We start from the raw sequence: 17,188 nt of genomic DNA on the forward strand, positions 1-17,188 counted from the left end.
CTATCTCTCTTGACAGCAGTATGCATATGAGTTCGAAGTTTATCGCTCCTTAAAGCACCCAAATTCAATAGTCTCTATAGTCTCGGTTCTAGCGCAGCGTGCGCTAGAAAATGGGCGGGGCCCTGGATGTCGCTCAGGGGGCGGTGCTTGCGTTCGGGGGGCGGGGCCACCCCAGGTCTGCGGACCGGGCCTTGCGTCTTCCTCCGTCTCAGGGGGCGGAGCCTGGTCTCTAAATTGACGCCGCTGAGTGGTTGAGCGGCAGCTTGGATTGGCGGCTTTTGAACCCGGAAGCAGTAGCGGGCGCTCGGAAGTGGCGGGAGCGCGGGCCTCCGCTCGCTCGCTGCGGCTGCGGGATGGTCGGCGGTGGCGGGAAGCGCAGGCCTGCCGGGGCGGGGCCGCAGGTAGGCGAGGCGGGATGCACTGGGTATGGGGACGCTAAGGGCCGTGGTGGAGCCGAGGGCCGCCCTGCGGGGCAATGGCCCGGGGAAGTCGTTCCTTTCCAGCGCCAGCCGGCTTCTCTGGGCGCAGTTCCCACGAAGCTCTGCTGCCAGCGGACGGACCGTCCATCCATTCATTCATTCATTCACTCACTCACTCACTCACTCACTCACTCACTCACTCATTCATTCATTCACTTACTAACCAGCTGATGGAAACTGGAGGAGCTGCCAGGGCGGCGAGGCACACGCGAACAAACATTTCACCTTTAGTTTTTTTGCTTGGGGTTAACGCAGGTGTGTAGAAGAAAATGCTGGATTTAACAAGCCCTGGAGTTATTAGAGACTTTTGTTTAAGACAGTCTTTATGTTGTAGCCCCGGCTGTCCTGGAACTTGATATGTAGATCAGAACTCAATATGTTGCCTTCAAATCACAGAGACCCTCTTGCCTCTGCCTCCAGGACATGCATCACCACTGCCCGGCTACTTTGGTTTGAAAATCGTTTTTGATGGCAGAGAAGAAACATAAGAGATTCCCCTGACCTGGAAGTGTAAGGGATATGGGTTCGCAGATGAGTGATAGATTGGCCAGTCTGGACTCTTACATGATTTCATGGGTTCCCTAAGCATACAGTAGCTAATGGGAGAAGTTAAGCAGGGAAACGAATGTTTAACAAAAGTGACTCCAGCTATGTTTTAAACTGGGTAGGGTGAGGCGATTGCTAAGGCTTAACGGCCAGTGGATGGTGCACATAGGTGTTATTCTTGTTGTGTTGTGTTTTCTCACAACACCAAGTTAAAAATGTGGTTTAAAGAGAACAGCCTTGTCAGGCAGAAGCAATAAGACCAAAAGTTCAGTGTCCTCCTCAGCTACATTGCAAGTTCAAGGCCAGCCTGGGTTACGATAGACCTGTCTTAAACAAAGTCTAGCTTGATGATGTAGAGAGTAATAGTACTGATGACTTGAATTCAGTCCCTGAAGTCATGTGGAGGTAGGAAAGGGGACCATGTGACCAAATTACATTGTATGTAAACCACTCCCACAGTTCTGCACCTACCTATTTGGGTGCCTTTTCCCTTTTGCCTAAGCATTTCCTGCTGCTTCTAGTCACTGTGGCTATCACCCTGAAGTTGGAGTTACCCCTGCCTTCTTGTAGAGTTTGTTGTTTCCTTTAAAAGCGTTTATGGTACATCTTGTCTTAGTCAGTATTCTACTGCTGTGAAGAGACACCATGACCATAAAAAAAAAAAAAAAAAAAAAGTCTAGCTGGGGCTTGATTACAGTTTCAGAAGTCCGGTCCACTATCACCATGGCTGGAAGCGTGGTAGCAGGCAGGCAGGCAGGTATGCTGCAGGAGAAGCAGAGAGTTCTACATCCAGACTGGAAGGCAGCAGGAAGGGAGAGACTCTGGGCGTGGAATGGACTTTTTGAAACCTCAAAGCCTATCTATCCCCTAGTGACACACTTCCTCCACCAAGGCCACAGTTCCTAATCGTTTCCAGTACTGCCATTCCTTGGTGTCCAAGTACTCAAATTTATGAGCTTATAAGTGCTATTCTGTTTAAAACCACCACACATCTATCTAATCTTGGGGAGTTTTCTTAACTGAACATGATACCAAGATTGAGCCATGTTGTCTGCCTGTACTTCCCTTTCTTTCTTTCATTTAGTTAGTGTTCCCCAGTGTTTGAAAGCCCTGTAACTATCTATTTTCCTGTTGGCTGGCATTTCAACCCCCTAAGGACAGTGCCGTCAAAAACAATTCTTACCCGATGCCTGATTTGTACATCTAGTATGTAGGCACCAATGAATGATAGTTACCAATACATATGGTTGGACCCCTGAGAACATGTAGTTATCAACACCTGGGTGAGAAATGCCGACGCTAGCGTCACTGGCTTGTTGAGGGCAGCTCTCCCACACACTGGGCGGTGTTGAGCTGTATCCCTTAGCCTCTGCAGCACTAGGTGCCACTAGTCCTGCTGCGGTTAGAATGTGCAGAGCTTCGCCTGGATTCAGAACCACAAGGATCTAAGTTCCCAGAAAGAAAGAGATTGTACTTAGAAAACAAGACAGATAACCCCAAGTAAGCCTGTTGCCTTAGTAGCACTGAGCCAGTTTCCAATAGCACCCTTTAGCCTAGCATATTACATTGCATGGGTGCTAGAGATGCAAATCCTAGCATTACAAAGCCTCTTCCGAAAGACGTGGTGTGAGCTCAAAGGATATTCCCATTTTATTAGAGTCTATTGATCCTTAACTATACCATACTCTCCTCTCTTTTTGTTTGGAATGTCAAAAGGAAGTTATCTGGTTTTAAGTGGAAGGGTAGTAGTGACTGTGGTAAGTAGTCCAGACCTAACTATGGTTGGAGTTCCTGAAAAAACAGCTTTTTTCCCCCATTATTTATGTTTTAGGTTAGAATACAAAGAAATTGGTCTCATCCTGGCTTATTCATGCATATGTGCCATTGTACATTTGTTTTGTTCTTAAAGATGTATCCCATGATGGCTTTGCCCAGGCAGTCCTCTTAAGTGCTGTGATTGCTGGGTAATAACATTACAGGTGTGTGCCCCTGTACTTAACAGGAACAGCTTTTATCTGATAAATCCAGTTACTTGTGATCATTTGCTTCTGGTGGGCCTGATGAGTCTGTTTAAGTGAAAGGCATCTTGGTACCAAAACAGAGCTGAAACTTTTATGCCTTTATGACAGCTTTACATTTTCCCTTTGTTTCTTCTTGGTTTGTTTGTTTCTGCTATGGAGAAGCACATTTAAAGACATGCTTTGGGTGGGTATTTTTTGACCACCATGTAAACTGTGTGTTCTTTGTACAAAAGAATCTCTTGGAGTTTACTTAAGTATCATGAGCTCATGCTTTTGTTATTGCTTTTGTTTGTTTGTTTGTTTGTTTGTTTTAACATGTTAAAATGGAGGTAGAAAGATGGCTCAGCAGCTAAGAGCATGCACTGGGCTTGCAGAGGACCCAGGACAGTGTCTGCTATGTTGGGCAACTCCCAGCTCCAGCTCCAGGGATCACTGCTCTCCTCTAGCCTGAACAGCAGCCACATACCCCACCCAGCGTGCTTGAGCACACACACACACACACTCCTCACAATCGTAAGAGTAAATATTTAGGAAAATGTGTATGGTGCCCATAAACTGGCCAGCAAGCAATATTGGCATGCAAGGGTGGTTGTTGAATGTTCTGCTGGGAGGACTAAAGTCTCATGTGCCAGTTTCAGTGTGAGAAGACAGCTGAGGTGAAGAGGAGTAAGTTTTCTGAAGCCGATGTCTCCAGTGACCTTCGAAAAGAAGTGGAAAATCTTTATAAGCTTTCACTGCCTGAAGATTTCTATCATTTCTGGAAGTTCTGTGAAGAGCTTGATCCTGAAAAGCCAGCTGGTGAGTCTGTCTAGTCTTTCTGCTCCTCTGACTGGAAGAGATGACAGGAAACTGGAGGAAGGACAGAAACAGCTCATAGAAAAAGTGTTTTTAGCCACACATGGTGACACATGCCTATTATAGTCTCAGCAATTAAGATACTGGTTTGAGAGTTTCAGGCTAGCCTAGGATACATAGTGAGACCTTCTTAATAAAGAGAAGACAAAAGAACATTCCCACTTTCTAGTGAGTAAGGTATGTAGTCAGAGAACAAGTTAATATTTCTGTTGGTCAACTTCATTGCTGGGATGTGAAAAGACAGCCGAGCAGGAGGACAGCAGCCGTTACGTCATGGTTTTACCCAGCAGGAGGACAGGGACAGGTTAGAAGTTTCTGACTATGGTTAGTTGGCTCTATTGTTTTGGGGTCAGTGATACCTTATGTCATGAGGATGTGTCAGAAAGTACCTACCTCATGTCAGACAGGAAGCAAAGAGCATTAGGGAGCAAGAGTCCTGGGATAAGATGAACCCTTCAAGGCCATGTAACCATTAGTCACACTCATGTCATTAGCTGGGGACCATGCTTTCCATACATGAGCTGCTTTGGTGTAAGGTCATATACAAACCATAATGCTAAATATGCTACTGTCACCTATTGGCCAAGGCAAGCAGTTTCAGGACATTCTTTCATTTAAGGAATACAGAATGAAGGAAAATGAGCAGGTGCATATATTGTCATTTTACGTCTATAAACATGTCTTAATGGACTAGGTAAACTAAGAATTTGCATCAAGGCTGTTTACTGGAGAGAGAAACAGGGAGAGAGGGAAATGGCTTCAGTGTTTGTAACCCTCCTAGGAAAGCTGCAGACACTCTGAAGTTGGAAGTCTAAAGACCGGGAGTGACAGCTGACGAGAAGGAAAGGGAATGGTTTGGTTTGGTTTGGTTTTCTATCCTTAATCTACGTTGTCTCCTTAATCTGTATGTTTGTAGCTATAGCAGATAGTGGTGAGGTAAGGTAAGTGCATGGCTTTTAGGCCTGGAAGGGTGCAGAGCAGCTTGGCTGGGGCCAAGTAAAGGCAGAAATGCTCTAAGTGTAAGCTAATGCAGTAGTAAGTTTAAGGGGGAAAGCCTAAATTCAGTGCTACATTTCTGTTCAACTGATGTCTTTTCCATTGAGTAAAAACATTTTTACCGACTTTAAAGTGTTCTTTAAAACAACTGCTTGAGAATAATTTAGAACTAGTAGGCAGAGACAGGTGGATTTCTGAGTTTGAAGCCAGTCAGATCTACATGGTGAGTTCTATAAGAGTCAGGGCTGTATAGATTAAACCCTGTCTCGAAAAAAGGAAAAGGAAGGAAAAGAATCTTTTAGAGCTGGGTATGATGGTTCACACCTGCAGTCCCAGCACAGGAGCACGTGGTTCTCGGATTCCCAGGCTAGCCTAGTCTATATAAAATTCTAGTCTAGCTAGGGCTAATAGTGAGACCCTGTCTCCAAAAGGGGGAGCAGGGTAGAGAGAGAAAGGAAAAGAGCCATACCATCGTGGTGAAAGGCATTATTTTCTATTTGCCTCTACAAAGTGTTGCCTGATAAACTTATTTTCCTTATAGATGCGCTTGCCACAAGCCTGGGTCTTCGGTTAGTGGGTCCTTATGATATCCTTGCTGGGAAACATAAAATGAAGAAAAAACCCACAGGCTTGAACTGTAATCTTCACTGGAGGTTTTACTATGATCCTCCTGAGTTCCAGACCATTATTATTGGAGATAATAAAACTCAGTACCACATGGGGTATTTCAGGTAAAGGATCTCTCTTCTCTAAAATACAGCTGCTCTGCTATTAATGAGTCTCAGTGGACCGTCACTGACATCCAGGCTGAAAGGCTCCTTCTCCTCTTACCAGTGCCTCCATGGTCGCTCTGTTATTCTGGCTACCTTCCACCTCTTTAGCCTGCGTGGGTTGGTGAACTCTTTACACCAAAGTTCCTGGATTTCTTTCTCTCTTTGAATATAAAGTTTTTGAGTTATTTTGGTTTTTGTTTTGTTTTGTTTTGGGTTCAGAAGAACTTTACAGCCAAGTAAGATAATGTAGACCAGCAGTTTGACTTACACCATGCACTTCCAGGGGCTGGAGGACTCACAGATTGGTCCTGCCATTCATTATCTTGATGGCAGTATGCCAGTCAGTGACTTTCTGTGACTCTGTTTCCTCTATTGCACATATTTGATAGGACTATTGTGAGAACTAAGTGAACCTTGTCAGCAGATAGGGCAATGTGAGAAGTACCCTGTCCACTTCCGGAGGACACTGGGACCTGAAGCTGAGGTGAAATAACAGAAGAAGGGGTGCCGTGTGGCTAGGGAGAAGCGCTGCACAGAACTCTGGGGCTGGGGGTGGGGGTGGGGGTGGGGGAGGCTCAGACAGCTTTGCTCTTGCTTTGGCACTGATAGACTGCTAGGACCTGCAGGGAGAACCGTGACTTCTCTCTCACTGGTCTCTTTAATTTACAGTAAAAGGGTGGGATACGATGCTTCAGGGTTTTATAGCTGTCCTGTTTCCTTTCACTTTTACTCCACTTTTCTCTCTTGCATTTTTTTTCTTAATATACTCTAAAGTGAAGGTGACCAGCAGTTGTTTGTAATACTCTGTTGACAGATTTTCTTTCCTTATTTCTCATTATTCAAGTAAAAATTAATTAGGTACTAAAAACCTTAGCTGTAGGTTCTGATACAAACTTTATTGTAGACAGTCTAAAGATACTTGGAGGTTAAGCCTAGCAAGTTTATTCTACTTTTTACAGCTACGAATTTGTCTGTAGACCTGATTTTCTGCTTGTTGGCATTATAAATTATGGATAGCTAAACTTTTATTATCTTTCATTAAAACAGGGATTCTCCCGATGAACTTCCTGTATACGTGGGTACAAATGAAGCAAAGAAAAATTGTATAATTATTCAAAATGGAGACAATGTGTTTGCTGCCGTCAAGTAAGGAACAATTTCATTTCAGTTCTCTTCACTCGTTGTCCTTATACAATTTTGCTGCTTGTCATCAAAACCTTCTGGAACTGCTTATTTAATGAACATATTGCTGGGTCCTGGGGTGAGCTCTGAACCTGAAGCAGAGCATGCTGTTAGCATGTTCTTAGCATGTCAAAACCTCTGTAATTCATCCTGTGCAGTGCAAAAAATGTGTAAGCAGTGTTTGATCTTCATTTCAGATGCCCCAGGGAAAAATCAGGGTTTTTTTTCTCTACTAAACATCACATTTAAACGGTGTCATTAAGAGTTCATTATAAGAACCAACAGCAATGTAGTTCAAACTGGAAAGTTTTCAGGAGTAAGGAATTTACAGAATCCTTGGAATGGCTGCTGCGACAAGCTGAGCCTCCAGGGATAACAGTTGCAAGGCTACTTCTCATCATCGGCGAGTGTCTCTGCAGTTATCCAGAGGCTGGGCAATGAGCTGCTTGTAGGCCATAGCATTGATGTATAGTTATACCCGAACAGTTGCTGCCCTGCCCTCTGCCCCTACAGCTTATATGAAGTAGGAATACAGAAGCATGGCTGCTACTTCCCACTCCTTCCTTCAGACTTGAAAGAGGTGCTTCTGCTTGGGGTCAGCCAGGTCTGATTCGGAATCAGCTAAAAATAGCATGAGAAATGCACCAGTTTTCTATGTAGGAGGGGTCAGAATCCAGCTGAGTGAACCAATTGGTATTGACCACAGACATGATTTGAAGTCATTCGTTAGTAGGTATGCACTGTACGTTGTAATTCAACAGGTTAATCTCTATCACTTGAAATAGCTAGACCATGTTTTGTATGACTCTAAAGGGCTTTATGTCCCCCTGACTTAATAGTATAATTTATTATTAAAGGATCAAACCAAGTCAGTCCAGGGTGACCACTGTTCTGTGGTGTATATACACTGATGTACCTGGATGACAGCAGCATTCTGTTCTTTCTCTTGTAAGATTTGAGTCTTATGTAAATTGTTATAAGTTCTCTTTCTCCCCTGGGTTGTTGGTTTTTATTGTTTTAGTTTTGAGTACTGGGGGCTGAACCAGGGTCATGACCATCCGAGGCAAGTGCCTACTACTTGTTATATCCTTGGCCTCGGTAACATTTCTTCTAAACCTTTAAGATTTATCATTCAGCTTAAACTGGCATTGTCTGTATTAGAAACTGTAGTTGTTTACTGGCATATGGTCTGTCTCCTGTGCTAGCGTGTAAGCCCCACAAGGGCAGGGGCAATAACTTTTATATCGTGCTGTTCCATTAGCATAGAAATAAATCTCTTTTTAAATTTCTAGTGCTGGGGACCAAACTCAGGGCATTATTATTATAAATTGTTTATTAAAAACATTCTAGAAACAACACATCTAGCAGTAAGGAAGATAAGGTAAGTAAATACAAAACATTTGCATTATAAATTATATTTTATATAAATCACATAATAAAAGCACTATAGGGGCTGGAGAGATGGCTCAGCGGTTAAGAGCACCGGCTGCTCTTGCTAAGGTCCTGAGTTCAAATCCCAGCAACATGGTGGCTCACAACCATCTGTAATGGATTCTGATGCCCTCTTCTGGTGTGTCTGAAGACAGCTACAGTGTACTCACATACATAAAATAAATAATTCTAAAAAAAAAAAAAACACTATAAATGCCATGATTGTGATTGTTGTGAAGAGGGCAAATAAGAGAATCGGATGATTCTGATTTTTTTCATGTCTAATGCATGTGGAAAATAATCTATATTCAAAGATTTTGATCTTTACACAACAGAAGTGATGTTTTGTCTTTCGGCTTTCCTTCCCTAAAACTAACTGCCACAATAGTTTTGAACTGATGGACCTGTGGTAGTCCATGCCACCTTAGATACAAAGTAGTAATGCAATGGGTTCCGGGTTTTTGTTTGTTTGTGCACCTGTGGCACAAAGGGAGTGGTTGCTGTTGGTGGCACTGTTGGCACCCTTGTAAGACTCAGCATACTGACACTAAGTTAGCAGAATTGCATTGTTCATTGTTGCGTTTAAAGACATCAGCAATGCATGCCCCCAAGCGCATTAGGTCTCTCTCTACATGCCAGTATGTCCTGCATGACGAAATGGGCAATAGGTAGGAGGCACTTTTGGACATTGAAGTGTTGTGAGTTGAACTTTCACTGACTTTTGCTGAGGGGTAGTGATTGACAGACTTTATTTGGGCACAAGTTATAGGAGCAGACATTTTCTCAAACCAAAGGAATTGCCAATTATATTTGGTGTCATTGCTAAAATTGAATGTTTAGCACAAATCAGATAGGAAGGGCTAGTAACCACCATGATGAGCGTTTCTCTAGAACGTCCTAATAACAGTCATGAATGAGATGTTTTTCGTGTTGTATAATGGGGATGAACTTGGTGGAATGAGAAGTTTCAACATGAGATTTACACAACTTTGTGAGCCAATATGTTCTAAATAATCATTCCAGAAGGCTGTTAAAAAAAAAAAAAAAGACATGCATGGGTAAAGCTTTATTCAGACATGCAGGCGTTCCAGTGGGTGTAACAAAGTGGCTGTGATCACTGCTTCGGTCGGTTTGCATGCTGCACGCCTTTAAATATCATCTAGCAGCGTGTTCAGTAGCTTTGAGTGGTATTGAGATGATCACAACAGCTTGGTGGGGAAAGGGTCTTGGTGGCTGCACAGTACCTTACTTAGAATAATGGGGGGATGTCTTCTGTGAAGGGCAGTGTATGTGTGAATGTGTCTAAGGGAGAGACCCAGGGTATTTGAAGGCCTCCTAGCCTCCTTGAGCGAGCTTGAGGAAAAGATCCGTTCACATTTTGACAGGGCCACATCTAGTGCTTAGTAGATCTCTTGATGTACACAGTCCATGGTGGTTAAATTAAGCAATGAGGACGTGCTGATGTTTGTGGTTTGGGTCTCCATGACATGCAGTCCATCATTACTACCTTTTGTGCCTCAGTTTCCTGATATGTAAAGAGGACTGGAGTTATATGGCTTGAATGACTACTGAAGTTCCTATGTAGGTTGCAAATAGTTCATTCCAGGGGCCTGCTACGAGGGTGAGGGTTATAAAAATCCAAATCCTTTTTTGTGGACAGCACACTTGTGTTTCCTTCTTGAGCCAGCCCTGTCCAGGCAGAATACCATTTCTCAGTTTCCAGCAGTACGACTTAAACTCCGCCTCCGCTTTTCAATGGTTTTCCTCTCATGTTTGCAATGAATATACACAGTCCAGGCGTGCTGGCTCACTCTGTGCTTCCAGCTTCATATTGGTTCTGTTATGCCTTGTTTGACTGCCTGTGAGGGCTTGGAGAGGATCGTATGGAACTTGACGTTTTTGTCTCAGCTCTTTGACTTCTGTGTATAGACAGAGGCCAGCAGTGTAACAATAGCTTTTGCTTCTTTTCCAGATTATTTTTAATGAAAAAACTTAAAGAAGTAACAGATAGAAAGAAAACTAGCATTTTGAAAAACATAGATGAAAAACTCACAGAAGCAGCCAGAAAACTAGGATACTCACTGGAACAGAGAACCGTGAAGATGAGACAGAGAGATAAGAAGGTAGGGTTGCATGTGTTCTTCTGACTGTTGTGCTCTGCCCTTGGCTCCTCCCCACCTGCACCACGTACTTTTCTCTAGTCCTGTCCTAAGGACAGCTGTATGCCCCCAGGGACTCTGGGATGTCCCTAGCTGGGGTCAGGTGGCTCCTGCATGTGCACATTGGCATGCCGCCTGAGTCCTGTAACTGGAGCCTGTTTCTGTGGTTGCATAATGCATTGTAGTCTTTTAATCTTGTTGTATTGGCCATTGTGTAAAGGTAGAGAAAAGCAGCTTTGTGCTTAATATTGAACTTCATTGTCTGATGGCTGAGTTCTCGTTTTAGTGCAAGGTATTGTAGTGGTGCAGTTCTGTACTTAAGAGACTTAATTCTCTTTCTAGAAACAGTATGGGTTAAGATTTGCTAATTTTCTCCTGAATCCTCCTTGACCCTATCAGCATTTCCTAGAGCTTGCAGTATGACAAAGTATCTTGTAAAGGAGCAAGTAATTCTCAGGTTAGGGGTTCTTTTGGGTTTTCAGCAATGGATGTCAGAGTAAGTCTACAGATATGTGAAAGAACTTCTCTTTGTGGGCATTCCTCCTAAGTACTGGGCAAGTGAGGGCTGGTGTTCTCCTCCTGTTTCTTCTCTCACTGTTGTCTTCTGAAGCTGGTTGATCTGAACATGCTAAGCCATACGAAGTCCTTGTTATTTCTGAGTTAACAGGTACTGTGCAAAGTTTGTAGTACTTCGTTACTGAAGACCTGCTTCATTCTCTAATCTTGATTCAGTGGCAGGCATGAACCACAGCCACTGAATTGCTGTAACTCTGTCTTTAGTCCTACAGACCAGAGAGAGTTTCTAAATGTGAGTTAATTACAATGACTTTAACATTTTATAGTCTTCTTTTACCTTACTAGCTGTCAGGGAAAATTCTTACTAGAAGAAAGAGACATGTATTTAAATTGCTATTATGTATTCTGAAGATGTCCTGAGTAGTGAGCGTCTGTGGATGTGATGGTCAGCAAGTTCTTTGAGAAGACCCTTGTTTTATTGTTAACAGCTATACCTTAGTTTACAGACCTTACTGCTTTTCTTCATGTGTAAACTTCATGTGTTTCCTTCATGATTGAAACTTCAGTTTCTTGCTGTGCTTATTCTGACTCCTCCCAAGTCTATATTCAGTGTTTGTTTTTCATTAAAAGATAGTAACACAAATACAAGGTAAACCATTTAAAAGAGAATTTTGACTTTTCTCCTTCCCTGTTGACACTTGTTTTCAGATTTTTTTTTTAAGATTTTTTTTTTTTAAGATTTATTTATTTAATGTATGTGAGTACATTGTAGCTGTCTTCAGACACAGCAGAAGAGGGTATCAGATCCCATTATAGATGGTTGTGGGCCGCCATGTGGTTGCTGAGAATTGAACTCAGGACCTCTAGAAGAGCAGTCAGTGTTCTTAACCACTCTGGAGCCATCTCTGCAGCCCTTTCATATCCTTTTTAATTTATGTATAATTCTTAATGTTACTGTGAGATTTCCACTTAATTCATACTTTCCTGTTTCTGAGAACTCAGGTCCAGTAGGTATGCTAGTGACTTTGTCCCAGCACATGAGCATACAGTCTGCATCATAGTACTGAGTGTCTCACAGCAGTGTATAGTGTTTGCGAGGAGGTGGCACCTTGGAGTACTTTGAAATGCAGTCTGTGTGAGTCATGGCATTTGCCCCACTGGAAATCTGTACAGAGCAGAACTTTCCCCTTTCTTCTAGTATTTTAGTTTTGTTTTCACATTTAAGACTGAAAGCCAAACTAAGATAATCCTGTGTAAATATTAAGACATAAGGCTGTAAACTATCTTTTTCTAAACCATTTTCCATGTCTGTAAATTCCTTCTGAACATTCTGCCCTCTGGGGTAGCTTAGCAAAGGCTGATGGAAGACGTGGAGGGAGGGCTAATGGGAGAGTAGGAGGGGAGTGGCCTTTAACATACCTGGGCTAGGTGAAGACTTTAAAAGTAGAGGTCACAGTCAGACATGGTGGTGCACGCCTTTAATCCCAGCACTCAGCACTGCCCAGGAGGCAGAGGCAGGCGGAGTTCAAGGCCATCCTGGTCTACAAAGTGAGTTCCAGGACAGCTAGAGCTACACAGAGAAACCGTCTCGAAAAAACAAAACAAACAAACAAACAAAAATAAAAGTAGAGGTCACTTTTGGACTGTATTTTTCTTCTGTCTTGGGAGCTTTCACTAAGATACAGAGTGGAATACTGAAGATATTTTACTAGAAAATACCAAGACCTAGTATGTCAGTGCATATTTGTAACCCCAGTACTGAGGCAGAATCATCAAGAATTCTAGCCAGGGGTATGGAGAGATGGCTTGGTAGTTAAGAACACAGGACCAGGGTTGGATTCCCAGGACCCCCCTGAAGGTTCACCATCATCTGTAACTAGGTCCAGCAGATCTTTTGTTCTTCTCTGGTCTCCGCAGGCACCAGACATGTGTTATATAGACACACATGCAAGCAAAACACCCATATACATAAAACGAACAAGTTGAAAAAAATTAAAGCCAGCCTGAGATAATGCTAAAAGTAAAAATCATTGAATGTGGAACTAAGGAAAATGGATCTAAAGCTAATGCTCAAGGAATGCTCCTCAGAAGGGTCATGATTGTGGGCACCCAGAGCGGGGCCTGCTTTCATCTTTGAAGATGAATGATAAATGGGCCACATGCTTTGTCTAGAAAAGCTCTGTTTAGAACTACGCTGCTTTATGGGAGGTTATTAATGAGTCTAAATTTCCCAGTTCAGTCTGAATTTGGCCGTTTTGATGAATTCTGTTGTTTTTCTACAGATTTTACCCTATTGTCTCTTCCTTTCAAACCCCGAGTCTCTATCTAGCAAGGACTGCTATTCTGACACGTACCAGTTCTGGTGGTTTTCTGACATGTCAACACAAATTTGTAAATGACTGGCATGGGCTGGTGAGATGACTCAGTGGTTAAGAGCGCCGACTGCTCTTCCAAAGGTCCTGAGTTCAAATCCCAGCAACCACATGGTGGCTCACAACCATCTGTAACGAAATCTGATGCCCTCTTCTGGAGTGTCTGAAGATAGCTACAGTGTACTTACATATAATAAATAAATAAGTAAATATTTTTAAAAATCAATCAATAAACAAAATAGAAAATATTTTTAATAAAATGACTAGCATGATTCATTTAATCCACTTACTTTATTTTATAATTACTTCAAATGTTTGACTTTTGGTTTTAAAACAATCTATTCTCCCCAAGATCCAGATTTTCTAAGATAATGTCTCTGGATGCTCTATTTTGACAACATTCAGGGTTTGTGTGTGTGGAGGTGGGGAGGTAGATCTTTTGTTCTTTGGGGTGTCTTTGCATGGTCTCTTTTTTCCCCCCTTTGGTCAATTGTTTTGTTTTCTTCTTGAATTTAGGTTGTGACAAAGACTTTTCATGGTGCAGGATTGGTTGTTCCAGTAGATAAAAATGATGTTGGTTACCGAGAGCTCCCTGAAACAGATGGTAATGTGTTCCCTGTGGAAATATGTGCATGTATGTATATAAGCATGGGGAAAGCTTTCTCTGGTGTTGAGAAATAGGTAGGTGTTACGAGCAAACTCAGGCTTTCCTAGCTTGATTTAGCCTGTTTTAGCACCTTTGACCTAGTACTGACTGCATTTGGTTGCAGTCACAAAACACTGGTCTTGGTGAACATTTTAGTTTTTATCCTCCTAATACTTCATGTGTCATATGGAAGTACTTAGTTACACACAGTTAACACTGTTGAAAAGGAGTCATATGCTCTGCTTCTTTACTGTGAGGCCACCCCCACCCCGCCTTGCCATTCTTTATATTTTTGTTTCTGTGGACATAAGATTTAAAGAGAACCCAAATTCGTATCTCCTCCCGGAAAGCAAGCACTCTCGCCTCATCCACATGGCTGCCTGCTCCTCAGGATAGCGGAGGCTTAGCAATTCTTACGTGGTGTATGCAGCCAGCACGTTGGGATGGGTTTTGGCGCAATTTATATTTCATCCAGCTTGCTATAGTAGGAATTTATAGAGGAACTGAAGCTGGCCGATAAATGGCTCCTGAACACTTCACCTGTGGCTAATGCCGCAGACAAATGGCATAATTTAAATTTGTTTAAATTTATAAGTTAAGCCAGCATTAAACATTTTTATATTGATTATATGTTGAAATAGTGCTAGATTAGGAGTATTGGGTTAAATGAGTTTCAACTGGTTTTAGTTGGGGGCCAAAATGGGGAAGGTATGGGAGGAGGAGGGGAGAGTGGGAGCGAGAACATGGAGGTCACAGGATCGCTCTTGGTGATTAGTTCTCATGCTGCCTCGTGAGATCTGGTAATGAACTTAGGTGGCCTGGCCTTTGTACCAGAGCCTATAATCCAGAGCCCTATCACCAGCCCTCTCGGTTTTTTTTTAGTGTGGATATTTTAAATGTGAATTACAGATTTCTCTCACTGATCTGTCTTGTCTGTTCCCTGAAGCCAGAGATAATCAATCTCTGGGAAAGCCTAGGGGCTGTGGCTCCTAGTGTCCAGGCTTCTGCTTGAATCAGAACAGAAGTAACATGATAGACATTTTCATAGTGGATTAATAAGATGACATTAGTTGAGTTAGTACAAGACATACAGAAAAGCCTTACTTAAAATCCCCCATTAGAGATGATACCTTTACATCATGGTTTTTTCAGCTGACCTTAAGAGAATCTGCAAGGCGATTGTCGATGCTGCTAGCGATGAGGAGAGACTGAAAGCATTCGCTCCCATTCAGGAGATGATGACTTTTGTGCAGTTTGCTAATGATGAGTGTGATTATGGCATGGGGCTGGAATTAGGAATGGACCTCTTTTGCTATGGCTCTCATGTGAGTAAAACTCCTCTTTCTGCATTACCGTACACACATACTCACGGTTACTTATCTTCTCAACTTCAGCTGGCGAGGGGTGGATCCAGCTGGTATTTCCAAACCTTTGGAAGTGATTTGAACGTCAAAGTTCTAAAAGTATTTGAAATCTTATATTGAGGCAAAGGTGAATAAGCAGAATTATTTCCTCAATTTCCTATTGAACTCAGCTTGTGAATCAGTATCTCAGGGGGTAGGTATGCCATCTTTGCGGTGTCTGGATAGGCTTGTGGATATGGATGTGGAAATGTATACGCCCCTTTCTTTTGTTTCTGTTGGGGTGGGTGTCATCTACTACCATGTCTTAAATACTGTTTTCAAGTATTTTAATTAAAATATTGGAGCGAGTAGTCTATCATTGACCCCTTCCTACCTGTAAAATTGCCTTCTCATGGGCACATGCATGCTCCTCACTGTACCTTTGGTAACTCACTGCTAGGGCACCATCTCCAGGCTCCCAATGGCAGCCCCATTCCAGCGTCTAAGTCCAGGATTCACAAATTGCAGATGCTTGGGAGCCACCGTAGCTAGTATTAATGCAAACTGTATGAGTAGGTCAGAGGTGTGGCCCTGCAGTCATTAACATTGCCATGTGGCAGGAATGCCACCACTTTGTAGACTATACTGAGGAGCAAGACTAAGCCAGTACGCATCAGTCATCGAGGCGGCTTTGATCACAGATTAGTGTTTCCTTGCCCCCACTTTGAATTACAGGGTGGTTCCTGACAAACTGATCTGACTGGTCAAGAACCCTGACTGAGACCCCTGTTTAAAGCATCATATGGCCCCTTTCTTCCTGGCTTCTAGTTATCAGTAAAAAGTGTCCAAAGTGTTAAACAGGCAGAATGATATAGTTGTCACAAAGGACCTAACCATAAATGCCATTGATGAAGTAGGTATTAAAAAAAAAACCCAAATTTGATGGTGTGAGAATTACATGAGGAATGAAAAGATGTGGTACATTGCATACGTGCTTAAATAAATGCTATTTCTCACAAAAGAATGTTACTGGGTTTCCTGCTAGGGTGTATGTAAAAGCAATGCTGCGAAACCATTCAGTAAACCTGAGACTGAACTCTAAGCAAGGAAGAAACGCTTACATGGTAGAGAATGAGCTGAGACTAAAGGGGAGGAGCTGGAGAGATGGCTCCGTGGGGTAGAGCACCCAGAGGGACCCGAGTTCTATTACAAGCATCCACAGGCACTCACAAGTCAAATATGTGGTGCACATTTAGGTAAAAGACATATATAAAATTGTTTAAAAAATGATGGAGATTTGTAACCTCATATTTGTCATACCTATTACAAGGTCTATTGAAAAGTCTTAACTAATAAAAATAGTTAAGAAGAAAGCATTTAATGGAACTTTGGGACAAAAATGTTGATAAAATTAACGGACCATGAGAAACTTAAATTTGTAATGCCTCTGAACTCCTTACAGGATTTTTTTTTTTTTTTGAGGTGAACAAATTGTCTTTAGGACAGAAGAGCCAGGGACATGTCCCATTCTTAGGGCCGACTGGGTAGACTTCGTTGCACAGGTGTGTTTCCATGTATTTTTCAGCTGTACCTGCCATTTTCTCACCCTGATGTTATGTTCTTTGCTTTTTAGTATTTTCACAAAGTTGCTGGTCAGCTTTTACCTCTTGCGTATAATCTATTGAAGAGGGATCTGTTTGCAAAAATTATTGAAGATCATCTGGCAAGCAGAAGTGAAGAGAACATAGACCAGCTTGCAGGATGAACAAGCTGCCCTGTTTGTGCAGTGCTTTGAAGTGGGACCAACAGATGGGGTTTTGTTTTTAAGGAATGGAGAAATAAATAATGGGAATTTTATTAAAAACTTTA

The 17,188-nt window shown here is 42.5% G+C and overlaps 1 protein-coding gene across 2 annotated transcripts; it reads left to right on the forward strand.

Moving 5' to 3' along the window:
- The first annotated feature begins 263 nt into the window (after window positions 1-263).
- LOC110300281 (histone PARylation factor 1) lies at window positions 264-17,188 on the forward strand. Of its 2 annotated transcripts, none has more exons than XM_021170398.2 (8): window positions 264-401; window positions 3,685-3,844; window positions 5,439-5,628; window positions 6,718-6,816; window positions 10,256-10,406; window positions 13,847-13,934; window positions 15,129-15,301; window positions 16,953-17,188. In XM_021170398.2, the coding sequence occupies exons 1-8, from the start codon at window positions 354-356 to the stop codon at window positions 17,082-17,084; spliced, it is 1,041 nt and encodes a 346-aa protein (XP_021026057.1). In that variant the 5' UTR covers window positions 264-353; the 3' UTR covers window positions 17,085-17,188. The 2 variants fall into 2 exon arrangements, with proteins under 2 accessions (XP_021026057.1, XP_021026056.1); XM_021170397.1 differs by having other exon boundaries at window positions 321-401; window positions 3,679-3,844.

Source organism: Mus caroli, chromosome 8, assembly GCF_900094665.2.
Source record: "Mus caroli chromosome 8, CAROLI_EIJ_v1.1, whole genome shotgun sequence".
Taxonomy (NCBI): Eukaryota; Metazoa; Chordata; class Mammalia; order Rodentia; family Muridae; genus Mus; species Mus caroli.